General features: G+C 44.5%; 1 protein-coding gene across 3 annotated transcripts in view; it reads right to left on the reverse strand.

Annotated features, from left to right (window-relative positions):
• The window catches only part of bcl2l13 (BCL2 like 13), a 50,069-nt gene that overhangs the window by 8,721 nt on the left and 19,210 nt on the right, over positions 1-22,138 (reverse strand). For all 3 annotated transcript variants that reach the window (XM_041838163.2, XM_041838162.2, XM_041838161.2), the window contains exons 3-6: positions 16,428-16,523; positions 16,108-16,264; positions 15,164-15,236; positions 14,767-14,895 (exon numbers count right to left, since the gene is read on the reverse strand). In XM_041838163.2, coding sequence (XP_041694097.1) covers positions 14,767-14,895; positions 15,164-15,236; positions 16,108-16,264; positions 16,428-16,523 — 455 coding nt within the window. The remainder of the gene's footprint in view (positions 1-14,766; positions 14,896-15,163; positions 15,237-16,107; positions 16,265-16,427; positions 16,524-22,138) is intronic.

Here is a 22,138-nt window from a genome sequence, read left to right on the forward strand (position 1 = left end):
GTGTGTACAGATTTGCCAATATGTCCATGGACACAGGACTGGGTGTTTTGCAGATAAGCAGACTTTACATTATCAGGTTATGAAACAAAACATTAACAGAGGAGTTCCTGGTAGTCAGACACTGAAAGGTTCACACTGACATCAGGCTCCATGCTGAGCCAGCCAGCCCAGAGCTGCCTGAGGGATTGAGCCAGCTAATGACATTACTATTAATCACCCTCTCCATTACATTATCAAATTAAAAGTCCTTCCTGACGAGAAACACAGTGATATACAGAAATCTGATCCATTTAGATTCAGTCACATTGAAAGTCTTTGTTCAAAGAACACTTACTGTAGTAGTAAGGTTATGGTCTAATGTTCGCCTAACCTTTCTCAGGCTACTCAGTAGTTTCCGAAAAACAGAAGCTGACCTATAAAAGAACACCTGCACTTTCCATGACCTAGACTAACCAGGTGAAAGCGATCATCTTGAACGCATTGCACAACACGTCACTTCCTGTTGAAGGTGGAATGAAGGAGAGCTCGGTTTGTTGTTTTGGAAAGTTTGGAAAGTATTGAAAACGTTTGGTTACTAGCTAACTAACTTTTGAGTTTGGATCCCGCGACGCAGTTGGCATCAGTTGCTGGGACCGCTACTATCTATCCTGTGATCTTGCTGACCAAGGCCGGGTCTGAGGAGCTGTTTGGAGTAGCAGCTGCCTATCAAGCTAGCTGGGTTTTCTTGAGGGCTTGAACGCAGCCCGCGACGCGGTTAGCCATTGTGGCTGGGACCGCGGATTGTCCCGGGCTTGTGGCTGTCTAGATCCCTGCTGTTTGTTGTTTCCAATATACCTGCAACCTGCCCTGTCTGGAACTACGAGGAGTAACAGCGGAACCTACGTTGCTACAATGACAATGACCAAAGCCAGCGGGAGTAGCGTTGAGGACAGTGGTGTCTATCATAGGTGAAGGATCTTTTAAAATGAACAAAAATATATAGTTCTACAAGCAGTTGTTACAACAAGAAAATGGCTTCAACTGTTGCGTCCAAATACTGGTGGAGTCAGCTAATAAAATAATGGACGTTTGCAGTTCTCCCAGGGTCAGCTCGATGACTTTAAACAGGAGAACGGCAAGATGACAGCAATCTGTAAGTCATTAAGAGAGCACATCAGTCCTGTATGTGAATCCATGATAACAATGACGGCGAAATCAGATCATCTCGAGGGACAATGAAGGCGGAACATGGTTGTGGACGTAATTGCAGAATCTTCACGAGACCTGTTCGGAGTCTGAGGACAAAGTGAGGGAAATGATCTCGGAGAAACTGAAGATGGACCACAGGATGATTGAGGTGGAGCGCGCCCAAAGGACTGGAAAACCTACCACCAGCCCGATAGCGGTCAAGTTCCTGAGGTTCAAGGACAAGGTAGCTGTTCTGGAAAGAGCCAAGAACTTGAGAGGAACGTACATCTTCCTCAACAAGGACTATCCTGAAGCTGTTCGCCAGAAGAAGAAATAACTTATCACAGCCATAAAAGCTGCCTGAGCGGGCGGGGACATGACAGGCTCATTGTCCACCCTCCCAAAAGCCTGGAAGTGATGAGAGCCAAGCTTATGGGTTCGTAGCTTCAACACAGCAGCACACACACACCAACTGATTAATGGACTGCTCTTGCTTTGTTTGCCCTTTCCATATTATGTCTGTATCTCTGATAAGCTACCCAGGAAAGGGCTGAAAATAGCCCACATTAATATATACGTAACCTTAGAAATAAGGTTCATGAAATCAATAACTTGCATTTGAGACTCACTTAGATAATTAATTTGATGATACAGCAGTAGCAATACAAGGATATAACATCTATAGAAGAGACAGGAATGCTTAAGAGGGAGGTGTTGAGATATATATATATAGATATATATATATATATTTATTCAGAGCCATATCCCTGTAATGCTTAGAGGAGATCTTATGTCAAGTGTTATTGAAGTATTGTGGTTGCAGGTTAACCTGGCACATCTAAAGCCTTTTCTTTTGGGATGTTGCTATAGGCCACCAAGTGCTAACAGTCAGTATCTAAATAATGTGTGTGAAATGCTTGATAGTGTATGTGATGTAAACAGAGAGGTCTACTTTCTTGGGGACCTGATAATTGACTGGTTTTTATCAACCTGTCCGCTCAAGAGGTAGCTTCTCACTGTAACCAGTGCCTGTAATCTGGTTCAGGTATTTACAAACACTACAGGAACAAGATCATCTACATGTATTGATCACATTTTTACTAATACTGTAGAACTTTGTCCTAAAGCTGTATCCGCACCCATTGGCTGCAGTGATCACAATATAGTGGCTATATCCAGGAAATCCAAAGTTCCAAAAGCTGGGCCTAAAATAAAAAATAAATAAAAAATATTTTGTTAGAACTGTTAAGGCTCCATGGATTGATGAGAAATTGAAAAACTGTATGGTTGAAAGAGATGGAGCAAAAGGAGTGGCTAATAAGTCTGGCTGCACATCTGACTGGCTGACTTAATGCAAACAGAAATTACGTGACTAAACTCAACAACAAAAAAAGAAACTGTATTATGAAGCGGAGATCAATTATATAAAGAATGGGAAAAACTTGAGTACTTTAAATTACATTTTGGGCAGAAAGACAAATTCAACTCCATCTTTCATTGAATCAGATGGCTTATTGATCACAAAACCATGATGTTGCCAATTATTTTTATAATTACTTTATTAGCAAAGTGGGTAAACTTAGGCAGGAAACGGCAACAACAAACAGTGAGCCATCGTACTCATGCATAAAAAAAAAAATGAAAGAAAAGCATTGTAAGTTTGAATTTTGTAAAGTTAGTGTGGGAGAGGTGGAAATATTGTCATCGATCAATAATGACAAACCTCCTGGCATTGACAACTTAGATGGAAAGCTACTGAGGATGGTAGCTGACTCTATAGCCACTCCTACCTGTCATTTCTTTAATCTGAGCCTAGAGGAAAGTCTTTGTCCTCAGGCCTGGAGGGAAACCAAAGTCATTTCGCTACCCAAGAGTGGTAAAGCGGCCTTTACTGGTTCTAACAGCAGACCTATCAGCTTGCTGCCTGTAAATGGTGTTTGACCAAATACAATGCTATTTCTCTGTAAACAAATGAACACTTTCAGCATGCTTATAGAGAAGGGCACTCAACACGTACTGCATTGACACAAATGACTGATGATTGGTTGAAAGAAATTGATAAGAAGATTGTGGGAGCTGTACTGTTAGATTTCAGTGCAGCCTTTGATATTATTGACCATAACCTGTTGTTGATAAAACTTGTGTTATGGCTTTTCAACCTCTGCCATATCATGGATTCAGAGCCATCTATCTAATAGAACTCAGAGGGTTTTCTTTAATGGAAGCTTCTCTAATGTCAAACATGTAAAGTGTGGTGTCCCGCAGGGCAGCTCTCTAGGCCCTCTAATCTCTTCTATTTTTACCAATGACCTTATCACTGGCATTAAACAAACCATGTGTGTTTATGTATGCTGATGATTCAACCATATACGCATCAACAATCACAGCTAATGAAGTCACTGAAACCCTTAAAGAATTGCAGTCTGTTTCGGAATGGATGGCCAGTAATAAACTGGTCCTGAACATCTCTAAAACTAAGAGCATTGTATTTGGTACAAATCATTCCCTAAATTCTAGACCTCAGCTGAATCTGGTAATGAATGGTGTGGTTGTTGAACAAGTTGTGGAGACTAAATTACTTGGTGTTACCTTAGATTGTAAACTGTCATGGTCAAAACATATAGATTCAATGGTTGTAAAGATGGGGAGAGGTCTGTCTGTAATAAAGAGATGCTCTGCTTTTTTGACACCACACAAAGTAAGTCCTGCAGGCTCTAGATTTAACCTCTTGATTATTGTCATGTCATATGGTTAAGTGCTGCAAAGAAATACCTAGTTAAGCTGCAGCTGGCCCAGAACAGAGCCGCACGTCTTGCTCTTCATTGTAATCAGAGGGCTAATATTAATACTATGCATGCCAGTCTCTCTTGCCTAAGAGTTGAGGAAAGACTGACTGCATCACTTCTTATTTTTATAAGAAACATTAATGTGTTGGAAATTCCAAATTGTTTGCATAGTCAACTTACACACAGCTCTGACACACACACTTACCCCATCAGAAATGCCACCAGGTGTATTTTCACAGTCTCCAGGTCCAGAACAAATTCAAGGAAACGTAAAGTATTATACAGAGACATGAGTGCATGGAACACCCATCTTATATTGCGCAAATTAACAGCAAACCTGGTTTAAAAAATATATAAAGCAACACCTCACAGCACAATGCCTCTCCCCCATGTGACATACTTGTTGTGTGTATGTACTGACATGTGTAACATATATGCACACACACACACACACCATGTTAATGTGTTTAAAATATAAGTGTAAAAGTCTTGTCTGTAATGTATTTTTCGTTATGTGTCGGACCCCAGTAAGACTAGCTGTCGCCATTGGCGTCGGCTAATGGGGATCCTAATAAATCAAATCGCCATAGTAGTGAGTGTTTCAGCCGAAGGCCCCATCCAAACAATACCTCTCAATTAGTGCCGTGTGATGAGGTGCCGACTGAGGCATTGACAAGAGTGCCTCACTGCCTGGAGTGACAATGGCACACAGTAACACAATGGCCATTCACTAATCAACGGATTAACCAATATGGTCGCCGAGAGACGTGCAGGCTCCATGAGGACCAAATCCTGTGTTGAGACAGTTGTCAGTGACATAAGATCTCCCAGTCAGGATTCCCCCATTTCCTCCCTCATCCAATTAATCCACTACTGCTAAAGAACAACAAAGCAATTCTAACCTAAAGGAGTAAGACATCCTTTAAATGTAGCTTTCATTAAAAATGTATAAAAAGTATCCAGTTACCCCCCCCCCAAGAGAGGCATGGCCTCCTTTCTTGTGTTAGATTGGCAGAGAATGAGGAGTTCTTCTTCAGAGTAAATACCGGGGCTGCAGCTGAGTGTAGGCCTATAACCCCAGGTTTATCCAGGATGCAAGCCATTCAGGAGGGTTAATGTGAAGCAGCTGGCCTAATGGAGACAGCCACATTGATGAATGACTACTCATCTCCAACTAAATTAACACAGCACTCATTGACCCGCTTCTCTAATCTACAAATAGGGCTTTAACAACAGCCTGGTAATGGCCAGATAGCGGGACTGTGCTTGGCCCTGGAGCATCCGATAGAGGTCCTTGAGACCAGGCGTCCAAAAGTTGTCCAGCATCAAAGGTTGTGTTGCTCTCTCTATAATCAGTGTATGTGACGCAGGTTGCATCAGACAGCAGCCATAGACACTGACCTGGGTTCAGCCATTAGCAGTGACACCACAGCAGGGATGGTATTGTAACCGTCTCTGTCCTCCAGTGGGGGATCTGATCTGGGTTTAGCCGTTAGCAGGGGGCAGAGGTGGCACTGCTCTGGGAGGCTATAAGTAGGCCAGTCTGGCCTCTGGAGATATTTCTGAGAATATATTAGGTTTATTTCTGGGCTTCCTCTGCTCTGCCGCACAGCCCGTCACCGCAGGACAAAGAGATGCACGCAGCATTCAAACACAACAGAAGAGAATCGTCTCTTACATAACATGGCAGAGGGCTGTGCAGCCTGACGTGTCCCGACTAAGACCAGAACGCTCTCAGCACCCACCCCCCGAATAGGATTACAAAATGACTTTCCTTAAATTGCCCTGCTTTCCAGAAATCCTGGTTGGAGTATTCTGGATTTCCTGCTTATTTCCTCCTGAAAACCAGGACATTTGGGGAAAGTTACCGGAATTTTGCAACCCTACTCCCAAATATGATTTGTGCCCGTGTGTTTCTATGCAAATTCTTACCGACATCAAACAGTAAAATGCGAAAGTATATGGGCTTTAGCCTGACTGAGCTGCCCAGTTTGTGCCCTTTTGGCAAGCAACTTTACGATTGTGCGCTGCAACTAAGGTGTCAAGCACTATTTGAGTGAGCAATATAAGGAAACTTGTCATACTAGTCACATGAGCAGTTTCTGAGGTGGACACACCAAAATAAAAATAAAACTTTAATATTACTGCATTCATTGTCTGAACATATTAGCCCCCCGACAACCATTTTTTGTCCTGTCACTTCCTAGTGACAGGAGTTGTATTACACCGATGACAAGGTATGTAATACAACATGGCTGAAGTGCCCCGTCAGAACACACACAGCAGTTTTCATTGTCCGCTGAAGGACAGCAGTTAGTGCTGTCAGAAGAACAGGATAGTGTCAGACAGAAGCGAGAGACGGGGGTGAGAGAGGGAAGGTGTAGGGGGGGTTCTCAAGGGCAAAGTTCAGATAGCGACCTTTCCAACAGCCAAGTTAAATACAGAAACACCCCCTCACTCTTTGACTAGCTACATAGGGTATTCATCTCTCACACATAGTTACAGTATGTCCCAGACCCAAACCCTTCATAGGGAACAGCTTCAAATGCAGTCATACCCATGCTAGTCCATTTTGTGTTGGAAGCTGTCCTTATTCAAAATGTCTCCCTAGTGTCTCCCTGACGAAGGCCATGCAGCCGAAACGCGTCAGATTTTTTAAAAACCTTGTTTCTATTGAACATGCCATACAAATAAAGGGATTTTTATTAATTATATGAAGAGTGCATTGGTCCTCCTTTTTGTTTCCCTAGTGTATTGCATTTCCCTTGCTTACTCATCATCTTCCCCTCCCCCTCCCATGGCCACCTGGCTGGGTCAGATTTATGAGATGCTGATGTTGTTGTCGCCCAATGAAGTGAACACAACATAATCCTTTTTGTTTCCTCATGTAATTAAACAAAAGGCATGGCCAAGGTCAGCGCCACCAAACACAGCAGGAGGGACAACTGTCACAAGGAGGGCACGACGTACCCCTGTCCTCTAAATCAAATCTGCCTCCAATCAGACTTAGTGATTACTTCGACCAATCAATCGCTCAATAAGACTCAAGAGGTTTGTGAGATAGAGATGATTTCCACTGGGTTATAAAAAGGTGCAAGATAGATGGAGGGAAAATCATCATTCTGTGCGTTTTCGGCACTTTCTGTTCCAAGTACTCCGTCATAGAGGACCGTGGATGGTTCTCGTGTTCTAGGCACTGTGCTCAAAATGTCAACTCAGATGTCCACACACCCTTCACGGTCAAATGAGCCGTAAACCAGATCCGGAGACGCAAGCCCTTCCCTGCGGTCCAGAGTTCATCAATCCCCCCCCGACCACCTCTTACTGTGATCAATGTTCTCACACAGTCCCCTATACAAACACGCACCAACACACGTACCACCAAAAACCATAAGATAAATGTCCTACCTGAAAGTGACTCGGCTCACCCAGCGACTACACACAGACTGTGCTTCCCTGAGCACGGCAGAAGCGCAGAAAGAGTCCAAAAGAGAGAGCGAGAGAGAGGAGTGGAGAGAAAGAAGGGAGGACCCAGCTGTAGAGAAGTGGACCCACACACCGCTGTCACAGTAATGGAGCTTTAACTGCGCTGCACAGTAGTTCTCACTGGCGTGTCATACCAACCCCCACCCCTCCCTCTCTTTTTCACTCACTCTCTCCCTTACTCTCCCCTCCCCTGCTGTCCCAGCCTATGGTCCATCCCTGACGTAACATTTTAGTCATTTAGCAGACGCTCTTATCCAGAACAACTTACAGGAGCAATTAGGGTTAAGTGCCTTGCTCAAAGGATCACCTAGTCGGCTCAGGGATTCGAACCAGTGACCTTTCAGTTACTGGCCCAATGTTCTTAACTGCTAGGTAGGCTACCTGCTGTCCATACATGTAGTGGGGGAATGTGGCCGTGTTAGAGTAGCCAAGGGACTGAACCCATAGGGAAACCAGAGACAATGGCTACCCTAGCAGTTTATCATCAGGTCATGTGACCTTGCCACGGCGCCCTCATTCATGGCGGTCAACAAAGCCATCTGTGGCGCAGCAGTGCTCTACTTTAAGACAACACAAGCTCAGGCCTCCACAATAGATAAACAAAAAATATTGGTAAAAGCCCAGATTTTCTTTCCTTCTTCCTGATATTAATTATGTTAAAATAATTTCTATGAGGATTTCTTCTATTTTTTTCTTCTTAAAAGAGATTGGATTTACCAACCTTAGGTATTTGTATTGTTTATGATAGGACATCGGGGAATAAAGAGGGGGTGTAGAGACAGTAGTAGGGCAGAAGACAGTAGCCAAGATGGGCCTCGAACCCCTGTTGCCATGGGGGCATGCGTGGTCCGGAGTCTAGATCGTTAGTTCTGCGCCAGACTATAGCCATTGTTTTTTTTAAAGGGAGATCGGAATTATGACTCACACGTATTTTATTATTGTTGACAGTACAACAGGAAGTCATAGAGGGGCTAGATAGGAAAGCAGTCGAGACTACTCGAACCCCCGTCGCCTGGGGGATGTGGTCTGGAGTCGGGAGCTTTGAATGCCACACAAGACTCTGGCACACGCTATAAGGGTTTCTTAAAGGCTCGCACACGTCGCACGGAATGTGGATCTAGCGTTCATCTGTCGATCGTTCAGCGCGCTGTGTTTTAGGGACCACCCGCTGTTGACGTCCGACATTTTTAAAGCCATTCTACATGTAAAATCGGTGCGCACTCGGTTTGCAAATTACGTTCAGAGGTGCTAAGTACTCTCGGCCAGCAAACGCTATTGATGTGTGAGCCCTTAGACCTCAGTCAGCAAGTAAGGCGGCCTAACACACAATTACATTGGATTAACAGAAAACAATGCATTTCTCCAGACAAGTCATTACTCCGACTGAAAATGCTGCCATGCAGTCAAGTCATCTGCGACATCACAAGGTGTTTTAGTGAATGTTTATTTTCTGAGCAGAGTTGATTCGGTATTGTAGTTGGCTAAGATAATAAAGTACTACCTTAGCCTACCGACTCAACTGCCCTGTGTGTGTGAGAATAACATAAAGTGTTATTCATACACATAACGTTGACCGCAGTCATTTGGCTGATTCCATGACTGTCACAGCCCTAGTAATGATCACACACAGCTATTTGTATTGACAGCAGAACCACTTTTTCTACAGGACTGTCCAGACTTCTGGGTTGTTCCATTTGATTTCAATCACTTTTTGACCGCACCCCTTTTGATTTGAACAAAACTTTCCATACATACACTACATAGCCAAAAGTATGTGGACACCTGCTTGAACATCTCATTCCAAAATCATGAGTATTAATATAGAGTTGGTCCCCTCTTTGCTGCGATAGCCTCCAATCTTCTGGGAAGGCATTCCACTAGATGTTGGAACATTGCTGCGGGGACTTGCTTCCATTCAGCCACAAGAGCATTAGTGAGGTTGGGCACTAATGTTTGGCGATTAGGCTTGGCTCGCAGTCGGCGTTCCAATTCATCCCAAAGGTGATCGATGGGGTTAAGGTCAGGGCTCTGTGCAGGCCAGTCAAGTTCTTCCACACCAATCTCAACAAACCATTTCTGTATGGACCTCGCTTTGTGCACGGGGATATTGTCATGCTAAAATAGCAAAGGGCCTTCCCCAAACTGTTGCCACAAAGTTGGAAGCACAGAATCGTATGCTGTAGCGTTAAGATTTCCCTTCACTGGAACTAAGGGGCCTAGCCCGAATCATGAAAAACAGCCCCAGACCATTATTGCAGTCGTGCACCACTATGCAGTCAGGCAGGTAGTATTCTCCTGGCATCCGCCAAACCCAGATTCGTCCATCGGACTGCCAGAAGGTGAAGCGTGATTCATCACTCCAGAATCCAATGGTGGCGAGCTTTACACCACTCCAGCAGACGCTTGGGATTGCGCATGTTGATTTTAGGCTTGTGTGCGGCTGCTCGGCCATGGAAACCCATTTTACGAAGTTCCCGACGAACAGTGCCAACGTTGCTTCCAGAGGCAGTTTGCAACTCGGTAGTGAGTGTTGCAACCGAGGACAGACTACTTTTACGTGCTTCAGCAGTCCCGTTCTGTGAGCTTGTGTGCCTACCACTTCGCGGCTGAACCGCTGTTGCTCCTAGACGTTTCCACTTCACAATAACAGCACTTACAGTTGACTGGGGCAGCGCTAGCAAGCCAGAAATGTGACTTACTGACTTGTTGGAAAGGTGGGATCCTATGACAGTGTCACGTTGAAAGTCATGGAGCTCTTCAGTACGGGCCATTCTACTGCCAATGTTTGTCTATGGAGATTGCATGGCTGTGTGCTCGATTTCATATGTCAGCAAAAGGTGTGGCTGAAACAGCCGAATCCACTAATTTGAAGGGGTGTCCACATCCTTTTAGCCATGTAGTGCATTTGCCCATGGTAGAAGTGGTCAGAAACAGAGTTTCTGGAACTGAATGCCAAAACATTTAGGAGATAGAGGTGCTCAAAGTTGACCCATTTTTCATACCTCACCCTACCATGAGACATCCATGTTTTCCTCACTGGAAAATACAAAACGGTTGAGTTTGAAATCACTTAAAAAGTTCACAAACAAGGTTGTCAAACTACTACTTTTTTTACGTCTATCTAAAATCTTTTTCCCCATATGTTGTAGCTTTGACCCTATTTCACGTCATCTGAGGTGTTTGTGTTGTGCCCGCCATCTGTTGAGACACAGCATACCCTTGAATGCAGGGTGGGTGGCATTTTAAATCATAGAAATATAATTCATAGACTAGCCATATATCCTTTCAGACCATAGCAATTTAGCTGGCACATCATACATTCTTTAATGAAATGTTAACTTCCGATTACTACCACAAAGATGGCCGCCGGTCCACCCACCATCGAATGTCAACTTAAATGGGAATGTATATTCTATCTATACTTCTAGGATTTCAATAGATTTCCTATGGAAGATTTACAGAATAATTTAAAAACTGATATCCCCATTCTGTCAACATTCTCTGATGTGTGGAACTCCAACAATCTTTGTGCTACCATTTGAAAAATGGACATTTCAATTATTCAAATTGTTGTACATTTCTGCCAAAATCAAATCAAATTTTATTGGCCACATGCGCCGAATACAACAGGTGCAGACATTACAGTGAAATGCTTACTTACAGCCCTTAACCAACAGTGCATTTATTTTTAATAAAAAAGTAAACTAAAACAACAAAAAAGTGTTGAGAAAAAAAGAGCAGAAGTAAAATAAAATAACAGTAGGGAGGCTATATATACAGGGGGGTACCGGTGCAGAGTCAATGTGCGGGGGCACCGGCTAGTTGAGGTAGTTTAAGTAATATGTACATGTGGGTAGAGTTAAAGTGACTATGCATAAATAATTAACAGAGTAGCAGCAGCGTAAAAAGATGGGGTGGGGGGGCAGTGCAAATAGTCCGGGTAGCCATGATTAGCTGTTCAGGAGTCTTATGGCTTGGGGGTAGAAGCTGTTGAGAAGTCTTTTGGACCTAGACTTGGCACTCTGGTACCGCTTGCAATGCGGTAGCAGAGAGAACAGTCTATGACTAGGGTGGCTGGAGTCTTTGACAATTTTGAGGGCCTTCCTCTGACACCGCCTGGTATAGAGGTCCTGGATGGCAGGAAGCTTGGCCCCAGTGATGTACTGGGCCGTACGCACTACCCTCTGTAGTGCCTTGCGGTCGGAGGCCAAGCAGTTGCCATACCAGGCGGTGATGCAACCAGTCAGGATGCTCTCGATGGTGTAGCTGTAGAACTTTTTGAGGATCTGAGGACCCATGCCAAATCTTTTCAGTCTCCTGAGGGGGAATAGGCTTTGTCGTGCCCTCTTCACGACTGTCTTGGTGTGTTTGGACCATGATAGTTCGTTGATGATGTGGACACCAAGGAACTTGAAGCTCTCAACCTGTTCCACTACAGCCCCGTCGATGAGAATGGGGGCGTGCTCAGTCCTCTTTTTGTTCCTGTAGTCCACAATCAGCTCCTTTGTCTTACTCACGTTGAGGGAGAGGTTGTTGTCCTGGCACCACACTGCCATGTCTCTGAAAGCCTCTCTATAGGCTGTCTCATCATTGTCGGTGATCAGGCCTACCACTGTTGTGTCGTCGGCAAACTTAATGATGGTGTTGGTGCCTGGCCATGCAGTCATGGGTGAACAGGGAGTTCAGAAGGGGACTGAGCACGCACCCCTGAGGGGCCCCCTCAACATGACACCCACCCTGTTTTCAAGAGCATGCTGAACAGCAGTTAAAACAACTGATGACGGGTACAAGACAAAGACCTCAGATTATGTAAAACAGGGTCTAAGCAAAAAATAAAAAACATCCGATTTGACATTTTTAGATAATGACAATTTGACAACCCTGTTTGTAAACTTTTAAAAATTATACAACTCAACTGTATCTTTTCCAGTGATGAAGACATGTCTCATGGTAGGGTATGCAAAATGGGTCAACTTCGAGAACCTCCATCTCCTAAATGTTTTGGCATTCAGGTTAAAAAAAAAATCTGACCACTTCTACCATGGGTGAATATGTATTGACTGTTTCATTCAAAATCTAAAAGCTGTCAAAAAGTGATTGAAATCAAATGGAACGACCCTTCTATCAGTTCCACTTTACATAAGTTAGGAAATAGGGATGCATTTACACAGGCAGCAATTATTATTGGTATTTTGAAGAATCAGTTAAGATCTCTTGCCCAGAACTAGGCAAAAGATGAGATTTGGGCTGCCTGTGTAAATGCTGCATATTTAGACTACATTTCACTTAAACTAGGTTCATTTAGGATTGCTGGGGTTTTAAATGAGTCCCGGGTGTATTAAATGCTGGGTGGATTAGAGGACAGGTGTTAAGCTACACTGAACAAAAATATAAAAAACAACATGCAACAATTTCAAAGATTTTACTCAGTTACAGTTCATATAAGGAAATCAGTAAATTTAAATAAATAAATTAGGCCCTAAACTATGGATTTCACATGACTGGGAATACAGATTTGCATCTGTTGGTCACAGATACCCCAACAACAAAAATAGGGGCGTGGATCAGAAAACCAGTCAGTATCTGGTGACCACCATTTGCCTAATGCAGCGCAACATCTCCTTTACATAGAGTTGATCAGGCTGTTGATTGAGGCCAGTGGAATGTTGTCCCACTCCTCTTCAATGGCTGTGCGAAGTTGCTGGATATTGGTGGGAACTGGAACACGCTGTCGTACACGTCGATCCAGAGCATCCCAAACATGCTCAATGGGTGACATGTCTGGTGAGTATGCAGGCCATGGAAGAACTGGGACATTTTCAGCTTCCAGGAATTGTGTACAGATCCTTGCGACATGCGGCCATGCATTATAATAATACTAAATAATATGCCATTTAGCAGACGCTTTTATCCAAAGCGACTTACAGTCATGCGTGCATACATTTTTGTGTATGGGTGGTCCCGGGGATCGAACCCACTACCTTAGCGTTACAAGCGCCGTGCTCTACCAGCTGAGCTACAGAGGACCACATTATCATGCTGAAACATGAGGTGATGGTGGCAGATGAATGGCACGACAATGTCCTCAGGATCTCGTCACGGTATCTCTATGCAGTCAAATTGCCATTGATAAAATGCAATTGTGTTCGTTGTCTGCCCATACCATAACCCCACCGCCACCACGGGGCACTCTGTTCACAACGTTGACGTCAGCAAACCGCTCGCCCACACGATGCCATATACGCTGTCTGCCATCTGCCCTGTACAGTTGAAACCGGGATTCATCCATGAAGAGCACACTTCTCCAGCGTGCCAAGTGGCCTTCAAAGGTGAGCATCTGCCCACTGAAGTCGGTTACGACGCCGAACTGCATTCAAGTCAAGATCCTAGTGAGGACGACGAGCACGCAGATGAGCTTCCCCAGGACAGTTTCTGCAGAAATTCTTCGGTTGTGCAAACCCACAGTTTTGTCAGCTGTCCAGGTGGCTGGTCTCAGACGATCCCGCAGGTGAAGAAGCCGGATGTGGATGTCCTAGGCTGGCATGGTCTGTGAGGCCGGTTTGACGTATTGCCAAATTCTCTAAAAATACATTGGAGGCGGCTTATGGTAGAGAAATTAACATTAAATTATCTGGCAACAGCTCCGGTGGACATTCCTGCAGTCAGCATGTCAATTACACGCTCCCTCAAAACCTGACATCTGTGGCATTGTGTGACAAAACTGCACATTTTAGAGTGGCCTTTTGTCCCCAGCACAAGGTGCACCTGTGTAATGATCATGCTGTTTAATCAGCTTCTTGATATGCCACACCTGTCAGGTGGATGGATTATCTTGGCAAAGGAGAAATGCTTACTAACAGGGATGTAAACACATTTGTGCACAAAATTAGAGAGAAATAACCTATTTGTGCCAACCTTTTTTCTGGGATCTTTTATTTCAGCTCATGAAACGTGGGACCAACACTTTGCATGTTCCATATATATTTTTGTTCAGTGTAGAAGGGTGATAAACCAAGCACCCTTACAACAACTATTTACCTACAACAGCATCCACGTTAACATATTATGCACTTATGTTTTATCTTTATGTTCTGGTTTATCAAAATTCATTACCAACAATGACAAATTCCCGTATAGCCAACCATGTACAGTGGATATCTGGCGCCCTCCCCTGGCTATACCGTGTACAGCAGCCAACAGGTCAAGGCTGAAACATTTATCTGCTTGAACTTCGTATGAGAAATTAATAAGTGGTTCATTTTTGGCCAGTCCCCTGTCCCATCCACACAATATGTACCACCCCTCCCCTTGTACAGTGTCCACTCACCCATCCTCCCTGCTGGATGATGTAGTCTGCCTCAGCCTCCTCCAGGAAACGGACCCCCAGAGGTAGCAGGTGGGCCAGGATCTGTCCTTCTCCCTGGAGGGCCTGCAGCAGCACCAATGGCACCAGCACCTGGGGACAGGGAAGGCAGTGTCCAGTTCAAGACACTGTACAAAAGGAACCAGGACGGGTAGAAGCAACATGATGATGGTTCCACCAGGCCTTTCAAACAGACTAAGGGAAGCTTCCACCATAATGTTTACACCTATCAGATTCTTCAGATCGGCAAATGCCATAGGCCTAAGAGCTAGGGGAAAATCGTATGGGTTGTTTCTGAGCTAGACCTAATAGGTTGTCAGTCTGAGTCAGTAACTGCAGGTGAACAGTAGAGATCTCTCACCTTGCTCCAGCCACTCTGCGTGTGGCAGGAGACGTCTTGTGCTGCTTCTCTGAAACGCTCGTAGTCCAGCGGGCTGCCAAACAAACACACAGGGGCTCAGGCTGGAAACATAACAGGGTTGGTTTATACAAGTTCACAACCTGCACGCACACAAACACCCCTCAGTGATCATTCACCAGTGACCTTGAAAGTAACTTGAGAAATTGAAATGCATGTACCACAGAGAGCTGGTTTATAAATATGGTTAACTTAGATTAGACACACACCTAGCCTACGTGATATATGAGTAATGTCCTTGTATTTCTGTAACTTGAGAAAATGAATTGTAACCTAGCCTATCTGATGGTTGGGTGCCATTTACTAAACCTATGTTAGGGATTCTTGGAATCTAATTTCATCATTAAAAAGCGCAGATTAAAAATAGACCTAGAATTATTCATGCAATACAACCTTTCACAAGGTCTGTGTGCTGTTCTGAACTTTCTACACAGGAACACTTTCCCTACGGCAGTATGAAACACAAATCAACCTTGAGTTTGACTTCAGGCCTACAGTACAGGTGAGCCAGCCAGGCACTGCTGTGATGACCGTATTTCAAGGACTGGAAGGTACTGAAACGTATGCCTTTTCCCAACCAAAATGGTCAACTCAGGCATACACTGAGTTGACTAATTTGCTCTCTTTTATAATAATATGCCATTTAGCAGACGCTTTTATCCAAAGCGACTTACAGTCATGTGTGCATACATTTTTACGTATGGGTGGTCCCGGGGATCGAACCCACTACCCTGGCGTTACAAGCGCCATGCTCTACCAATTGAGCTACAGAGGACCATTTTTAAAAGGGTGAATAGTGAACAACACTACAACTGGACGCTCATCGACTGACACACACACAGAGAGAGAACGTTATGCTGGGTGTACACTACAGAACAGATACTCACGCACTGAGGAGTGTGTGTACAGTAGATGCCAGGTGTGTCTCCAGGTCTCTGGCCACCCGGTCGCCCAGAACAGCCAGGCAGTCCTCGATGGAGCTCTCTGGGTTGGCTGGGCTAAACACTGGAGACGTATCGCAGTCGAAGCCTGTACTGGAAAAGGCTGTACACACACACACACATTTTTTTATTTATTTGACAGTCCCAGACCCAGATGTACAAGAACAGTGTGATGAAAGTTGAGACCCAACTATTAGTGTGGTCAGACTTGTCGGTGTTGTGATGGCATACAATATAATATATGGTGTGTGTGTGCTTCCTCTTACAGGCTGAGATCTCATCTTCCAGTTGCCTCAGCTCTTCCTCTATCTGTCCCTTCATTACTCTGTTCCTCTCTCTGTCCACAGCATACTGGCAATCTCCTGGAAGGGAACACAACATCACGATGCTCAGCTAACAGTCACACGTTACATATTTAGAATCAATTACGTTTGAGTGGCTTTACAACTTTGAAGTGGATCAATTAGTGATACATACAAGCATATCAAATTAATAGCCTACACATTCTAAAAGGGCTAGGTCATGACAATGAGGCGTGTAACCTACACAAGGAAGATCACACAGGACAAACTGGGGCGGTATTAAAAAATAAACGATTCAATTTCACTCTTAATTGATCGACACATTAGAACCAAGCCTCTTTAGCTTTAAGCTTCTTGACCCAAACAGCATAGCTGCAACTTGGCGTCCAGACAAGGCAATTCCTCTGAAGTAATCTCTAGGGACTCAGTCTAGTAATTCTCTGATCAGCACTAAAATGAGAAGTAAAATCAACATTAACACTATAAACCAAGTTGGCAAAGCACGTTAGCAAATGTATTTCTAAATAAATTCCCCCAAAGAGTCTTTAGGGAGCACGGAGTGCATTTTTTAAATGGCACTCACTGTTTTATTATCAAAGGGTTTCACCTAGCTAACACCTCTAAGAATTGTTAGAGAAACCTTACATGATTCATGTACAGCATAAAGCTCCTAAAATAATCTGTTCAAAATCAAATATTATTCTATTGTCTGCTTTTCCATTACTTTAGTTGTGACATATGGTTCAGTCAGAGGCACAGTGCAAACCTGAGTTATCTGTGCAAAACCTCTGATGTAACTGACTGTATGATGTAATAACTGCAGATTCACAAATGTACACATTGTATGTAAAGGTTTACAGGGAGGTTAGGTTAAAAGGTAACAAAAAATAACATTACGTAAAGTGTGTAGCGGCCTTCACAAGTCAAAGTAGCAGCAATGCACCCCGACTCCCAAGTGTAGGCGCCACTTTATTTACAGTGCTTTCGGAAAGTATTCAGACCCCTTGACATTTTCCACATTGTTACGTTAGCCTTATTCTAAAATGGATTAAATAGTTTTTTTCCCCCTCATCAATCTACACACAATACCCTATAATGACAAAGCAAAAACAGGTTTGTAGAAATGTTTGCAAATGTATTTTTCAAAAATGTACTTAAGTATTCAGACCCTTTACTCAATACTTTGTTGAAGAACCTTTGGCAGCGATTACAGCCTCGATTCTTTTTGGGTATGATGCTACAAGCTTGGCACACCTGTATTTGGGGAGTTTCTCCCATTCTTCTCTGCAGATCCTCTCAAGCTCTGTCAGGTTGGATGGGGAGCGTCGCTGCACAGCTATAGTCAGGTCTCTCCAGAGATGTTCGATCGGGTTCAAGTCCGGGCTCTGGCTGGGCGACTCATGGACATTCAGAGATTTGTCCTGAAGCCACTTCTGTGTTGTCTTGGCTGTGTGCATAGGGTCATTGTCCTGTTGGAAGGTGAACCTTCACCCCAGTCTGAGGTCCTGAGCGCTCTGGAGCAGGTTTTCATCAAGGATCTCTCTGTACTTTGCTCCGTTCATCTTTCCCTCGATCCTGACTAGTCTCCCAGTCCCTGCCGCTGAAAAACATCCCCACAGTATGATGCTGCCACCACCATGCTTCACCGTAGGGATGGTGCCAGATTTCCTCCAGACGTGACGCTTGGCATTCAGGCCAAAGAGTTCAATCTTGGTTTCATCAGACCAGAGAATCTTGTTTCTCATGGTCCTTTAGGTGCATTTTGGCAAACTCCAAGCGTGCGGTCATGTGTCTTTTACTGAGGAGTGGCTTCTGTCTGGCCACTCTACCATAAAGGCCTGATTAGTGGAGTGCTGCAGAGATGGGAGAACATTCCAGAAGGACAACCATTTCCACAGAGGAACTCTGTCAGAGTGACCATCGGGTTCTTGGTCACCTCCCTCACCAAGGCCCTTCTCCCCCGATTGCTCAGTTTGGCCAGGCGGCCAGCACTAGGAAGAGTCTTGGTGGTTCCAAACTTCTTCCATTTAAGAATGATGGCCACTGTGTTCCTGGGGACCTTCAATGCTGCTGAAATTTTTTGGTACCCTTCCCCAGATCTGTGCCTCGACACAATGCTGTCTCTGAGCTCTACTGACAATTCCTTCGACCTCATGGCTTGGTTTTTGCTCTGACATGCACTGTCAGCTGTGGGGCCTTTATATAGACAGGTGTGTGCCTTTCCAAATCATGTCCAATCAATTGAATTTACCGCAGGTGGACTCCAATCAAGTTGTAGAAACATCTCAAAGATGATCAATGGAAACAGGATGTACCTGAGCTCAATTTTGAGTCTCATAGCAAAGGGTCTGAATACTTAAGTAAATAAGGTATTTCAGTTTCTTATTTTTATACATTCGCAAAAATGGCAAAACCCTGTTTTCGCTTTGTCATTATGGGGTATTGTGTGTTTTAGAATAAGGCTGTAACAAAATGTGGAAAAAGTCAACGGGTCTGAATACTTTCCGAATGCACTGTAACCTTTATTTAACTAGGCAAGTCAATTAAGAAACAATTCTTATTTACAAGGACGGCCTACCAAGAGGCAAAAGGCCTCCTGCGGGGACGGCGGCTGGGATAAAAAAAAAATGTAGGACCACACACACATACACACATCACGACGAGAGACACCACATAAAGAAAGACCTAAGACAATACAGCATGGTAGCAACACAACATGGCAGCAGCACAACATGGTAGCAGCACAAACATGGTAGCAGCACAAACATTGTTAGGCACAGACAACAGCATGAAGGGAAGCAGCCACAAGTGTCAGTAAGAGCGTCCATGATTGAGTCTTTGAATGTAGAGATAAAACTGTCCAGTTTGAGTGTTTTTTTGCAGCTCGTTCCAGTCGCTAGCTGCAGCGAACTGGAAAGAGGAGCGACCCAGGGATGTGTGTGCTTTGGGGACCTTTAACAGAATGTGACTGGCAGAACGGGTGTTGTATGTGGAGGATGAGGGCTGCAGTAGATACCTCAGATAGGGGGGAGTGAGGCCTAAGAGGGTTTTATAAATAAGCATAAACCAGTGGGCCTTGCGCCGGGTATACAGAGATGGCCAGTTTACAGAGGAGTAGAGTGCAGTGATGTGTCCTATAAAGGAGCATCGGTGGCAAATCTGATCACCGAATGGTAAAGAACATCTAGCCGCTCGACAGCACCCTTACCTGCCGATCTATAAATTACGTAGCCGTAATCTAGCATGGTCATCTGAATCAGGGTTAGTTTGGAAGCTGGGGTGAAAGACGAGCGATTATGATAGAGGAAACCAAGTCTAGATTTAACCCTCTCAGGTATGAACATTCAACAGGCACCGTTTACCAAACAGAGCAGTCATGGACGGATGGATCCACAAAATGAGAGCTTGCTATAGGCCATAGGTAGGCAACTAGATTCAGCCGCAGGACAATTTCTGTCGGAGCGGATGGTCGGGGGGCCAGAACATAATCATAATAATTTGTACATTGCATTTTGACCACAACTAAGCCCATACCTTGATCACATTGAGACACGATCACATACAATACCAGTCAAAGGTTTGGTCACACCTACACAAATTACCTTTTAACAAGGCACACCTGTTAATTGAAATGTTTTTCCAGGTGACTACCTCATGAAGCTGGTTGAGAGAATGCCAAGAGTGTGCAAAGCTGTCATCAAGGCAAAGGGTGCCTACTTCGAAGAATCTCAAATATAAAATATATTTTGATTTGTTTAACACTTCTTTGTTACTACATGAGACCATATGTGTTATTTCATAGTGTTGATGTCTTCACTATTATTCTACAATGTAGGAAATAGTAAAAATAAAGAAAAACCCTTGAATGAGTAGGTGTGTCCAAACTTTTGACTGGTACTGTATCTCTTTTTGTATTCGTGGAAATACTTGGGAACAGATTTTCTAAATTAAACAAATTCTTAGCTGAATTCTAGGTGATTTGACAGTCTTTACTAAAAACTTTGCCCCCCCCAAAATAGCACGTGTTGCCGACCCCTGCCATAGGACTGAGCTGTATCCACAATGTGCACACGCTCTCTTTACAAGCTGCCCTCTCCTCCTTTCCCCTCCTCATCCTTCCCTCTCTAGCAATACAGGCCATCATCGCATGCTTACAGGCCCAGATGCACACCACTCATTTACACACACACACACACACCGGTGAATTATTCACAACATCCATTGCATGCTGCTGGGGGTAGGCAGAGAGACCCACATGAGGGGGCACACACAGCACTGAGCCTTCCCTCCCTGAACTCCCCCACATCTCTCAAGCCCTCTCACTGGTTGAGACACACAGAATACAGTCATTCAGCCAGTGGGAGGGGGGCGAGTGTGATGCAGAGAGATTTCATTGGGCCGATGCTCTGTAAGTTCATGCTGCCTCCATGGAGCTGCATTGGTCAACTCCACTATGCTGCTAACATGCCAGATGTTTGACTGGGCCCAAGGCTAGCCTCCTACTGCTCTCATTTGTTTGGAAGCAAGCAGCAGAGCTAAAACAAGGCATCTGAGAACACTTCTGAAATTAATACACACACACACACAAGGGCATAGCACAAATAAACTGGGGGTACTCAAATCCTGAGTGTGCTACTTATTGCTAGGGGGGGGTCAAAGGGAGGGAGGAATCTATACCCAGGTAACGCCGTCTAGTGCCTAATACAACAGCCAATTTCCACACATCAATCGCCTCATTCACCCTTAGACCCTCTCCTGGCCATTCACACATTAACTCACTCTGTGAGACGCAGTGAGGCTCAGTGTTAGTTTTCCCAGCCATGCTAGGTGCTGGTTCAGCAGTCTGTCCAGCCTGCCTGCGCCTCTTTGCTCTGGCCCAGTGGCGTGTGAGTAATCCTACAGTGATTGCACACGACAGGCTGTCAGAACAAGGAGTGGGCCGAGCGGAAAGCAGGGATCAGGCACTCGTCTCTACTAGGGCTTTGACGATACCAGTGTTGCAATATTTCAATATTTTTTCCATGGCAAAAATGAAAACACGAAGCAGATCAAACTATTTGATCCTTTAAAAAACCTGCTGTATAGAAACTATTGTGTGCTATAGCTTGGAAAATAAATAGTGACTCTGGATGACAACATGATGTTTGTTTCCAACATTAGGGCCGTTTTCCTAAAGAAGTTAATGCCTTTTCGTGTTTTGTATCTTTGCCACGATACTAACAAGTTTTGCGATACTGGTCTCTACTCCCTTTACTCATCCCTTCACCCATCCCGGACCTGCCCGATGGCAAAACAGTCCTGCTCTTCCTGTCTGAAAGCATAAAGGCTTTTGCCTTTCAAAGGGGACGGTCGGACTCATTCATATTCCATGGCAATCACTTGGGACACCTGGCAGACCTTGGAGAACCCCAGACTACTGCTCATGACCTCTGTAGTTACGAGAGCAGGTCAGGCCATGCTAACATGAACCAGCTGGATTCCCTGGCATGGTGTGAGACACTGATAACCCTAAACCAATATAGGCTAGTGAATGGAGGTTGTGATGGGCATATCTTGTATATCAAACCATTTCCCACCCTATGGTCAGTGACTGCCAACATTCAGCCTCTGCACAACGTGCTTGGAGATAGAGGGTTGCATTCCAGCCAGAATGCCCGTGGGACCTGCGGGTCCCA

This window comes from Coregonus clupeaformis, chromosome 19 (assembly GCF_020615455.1).
Source record: "Coregonus clupeaformis isolate EN_2021a chromosome 19, ASM2061545v1, whole genome shotgun sequence".
Taxonomy (NCBI): Eukaryota; Metazoa; Chordata; class Actinopteri; order Salmoniformes; family Salmonidae; genus Coregonus; species Coregonus clupeaformis.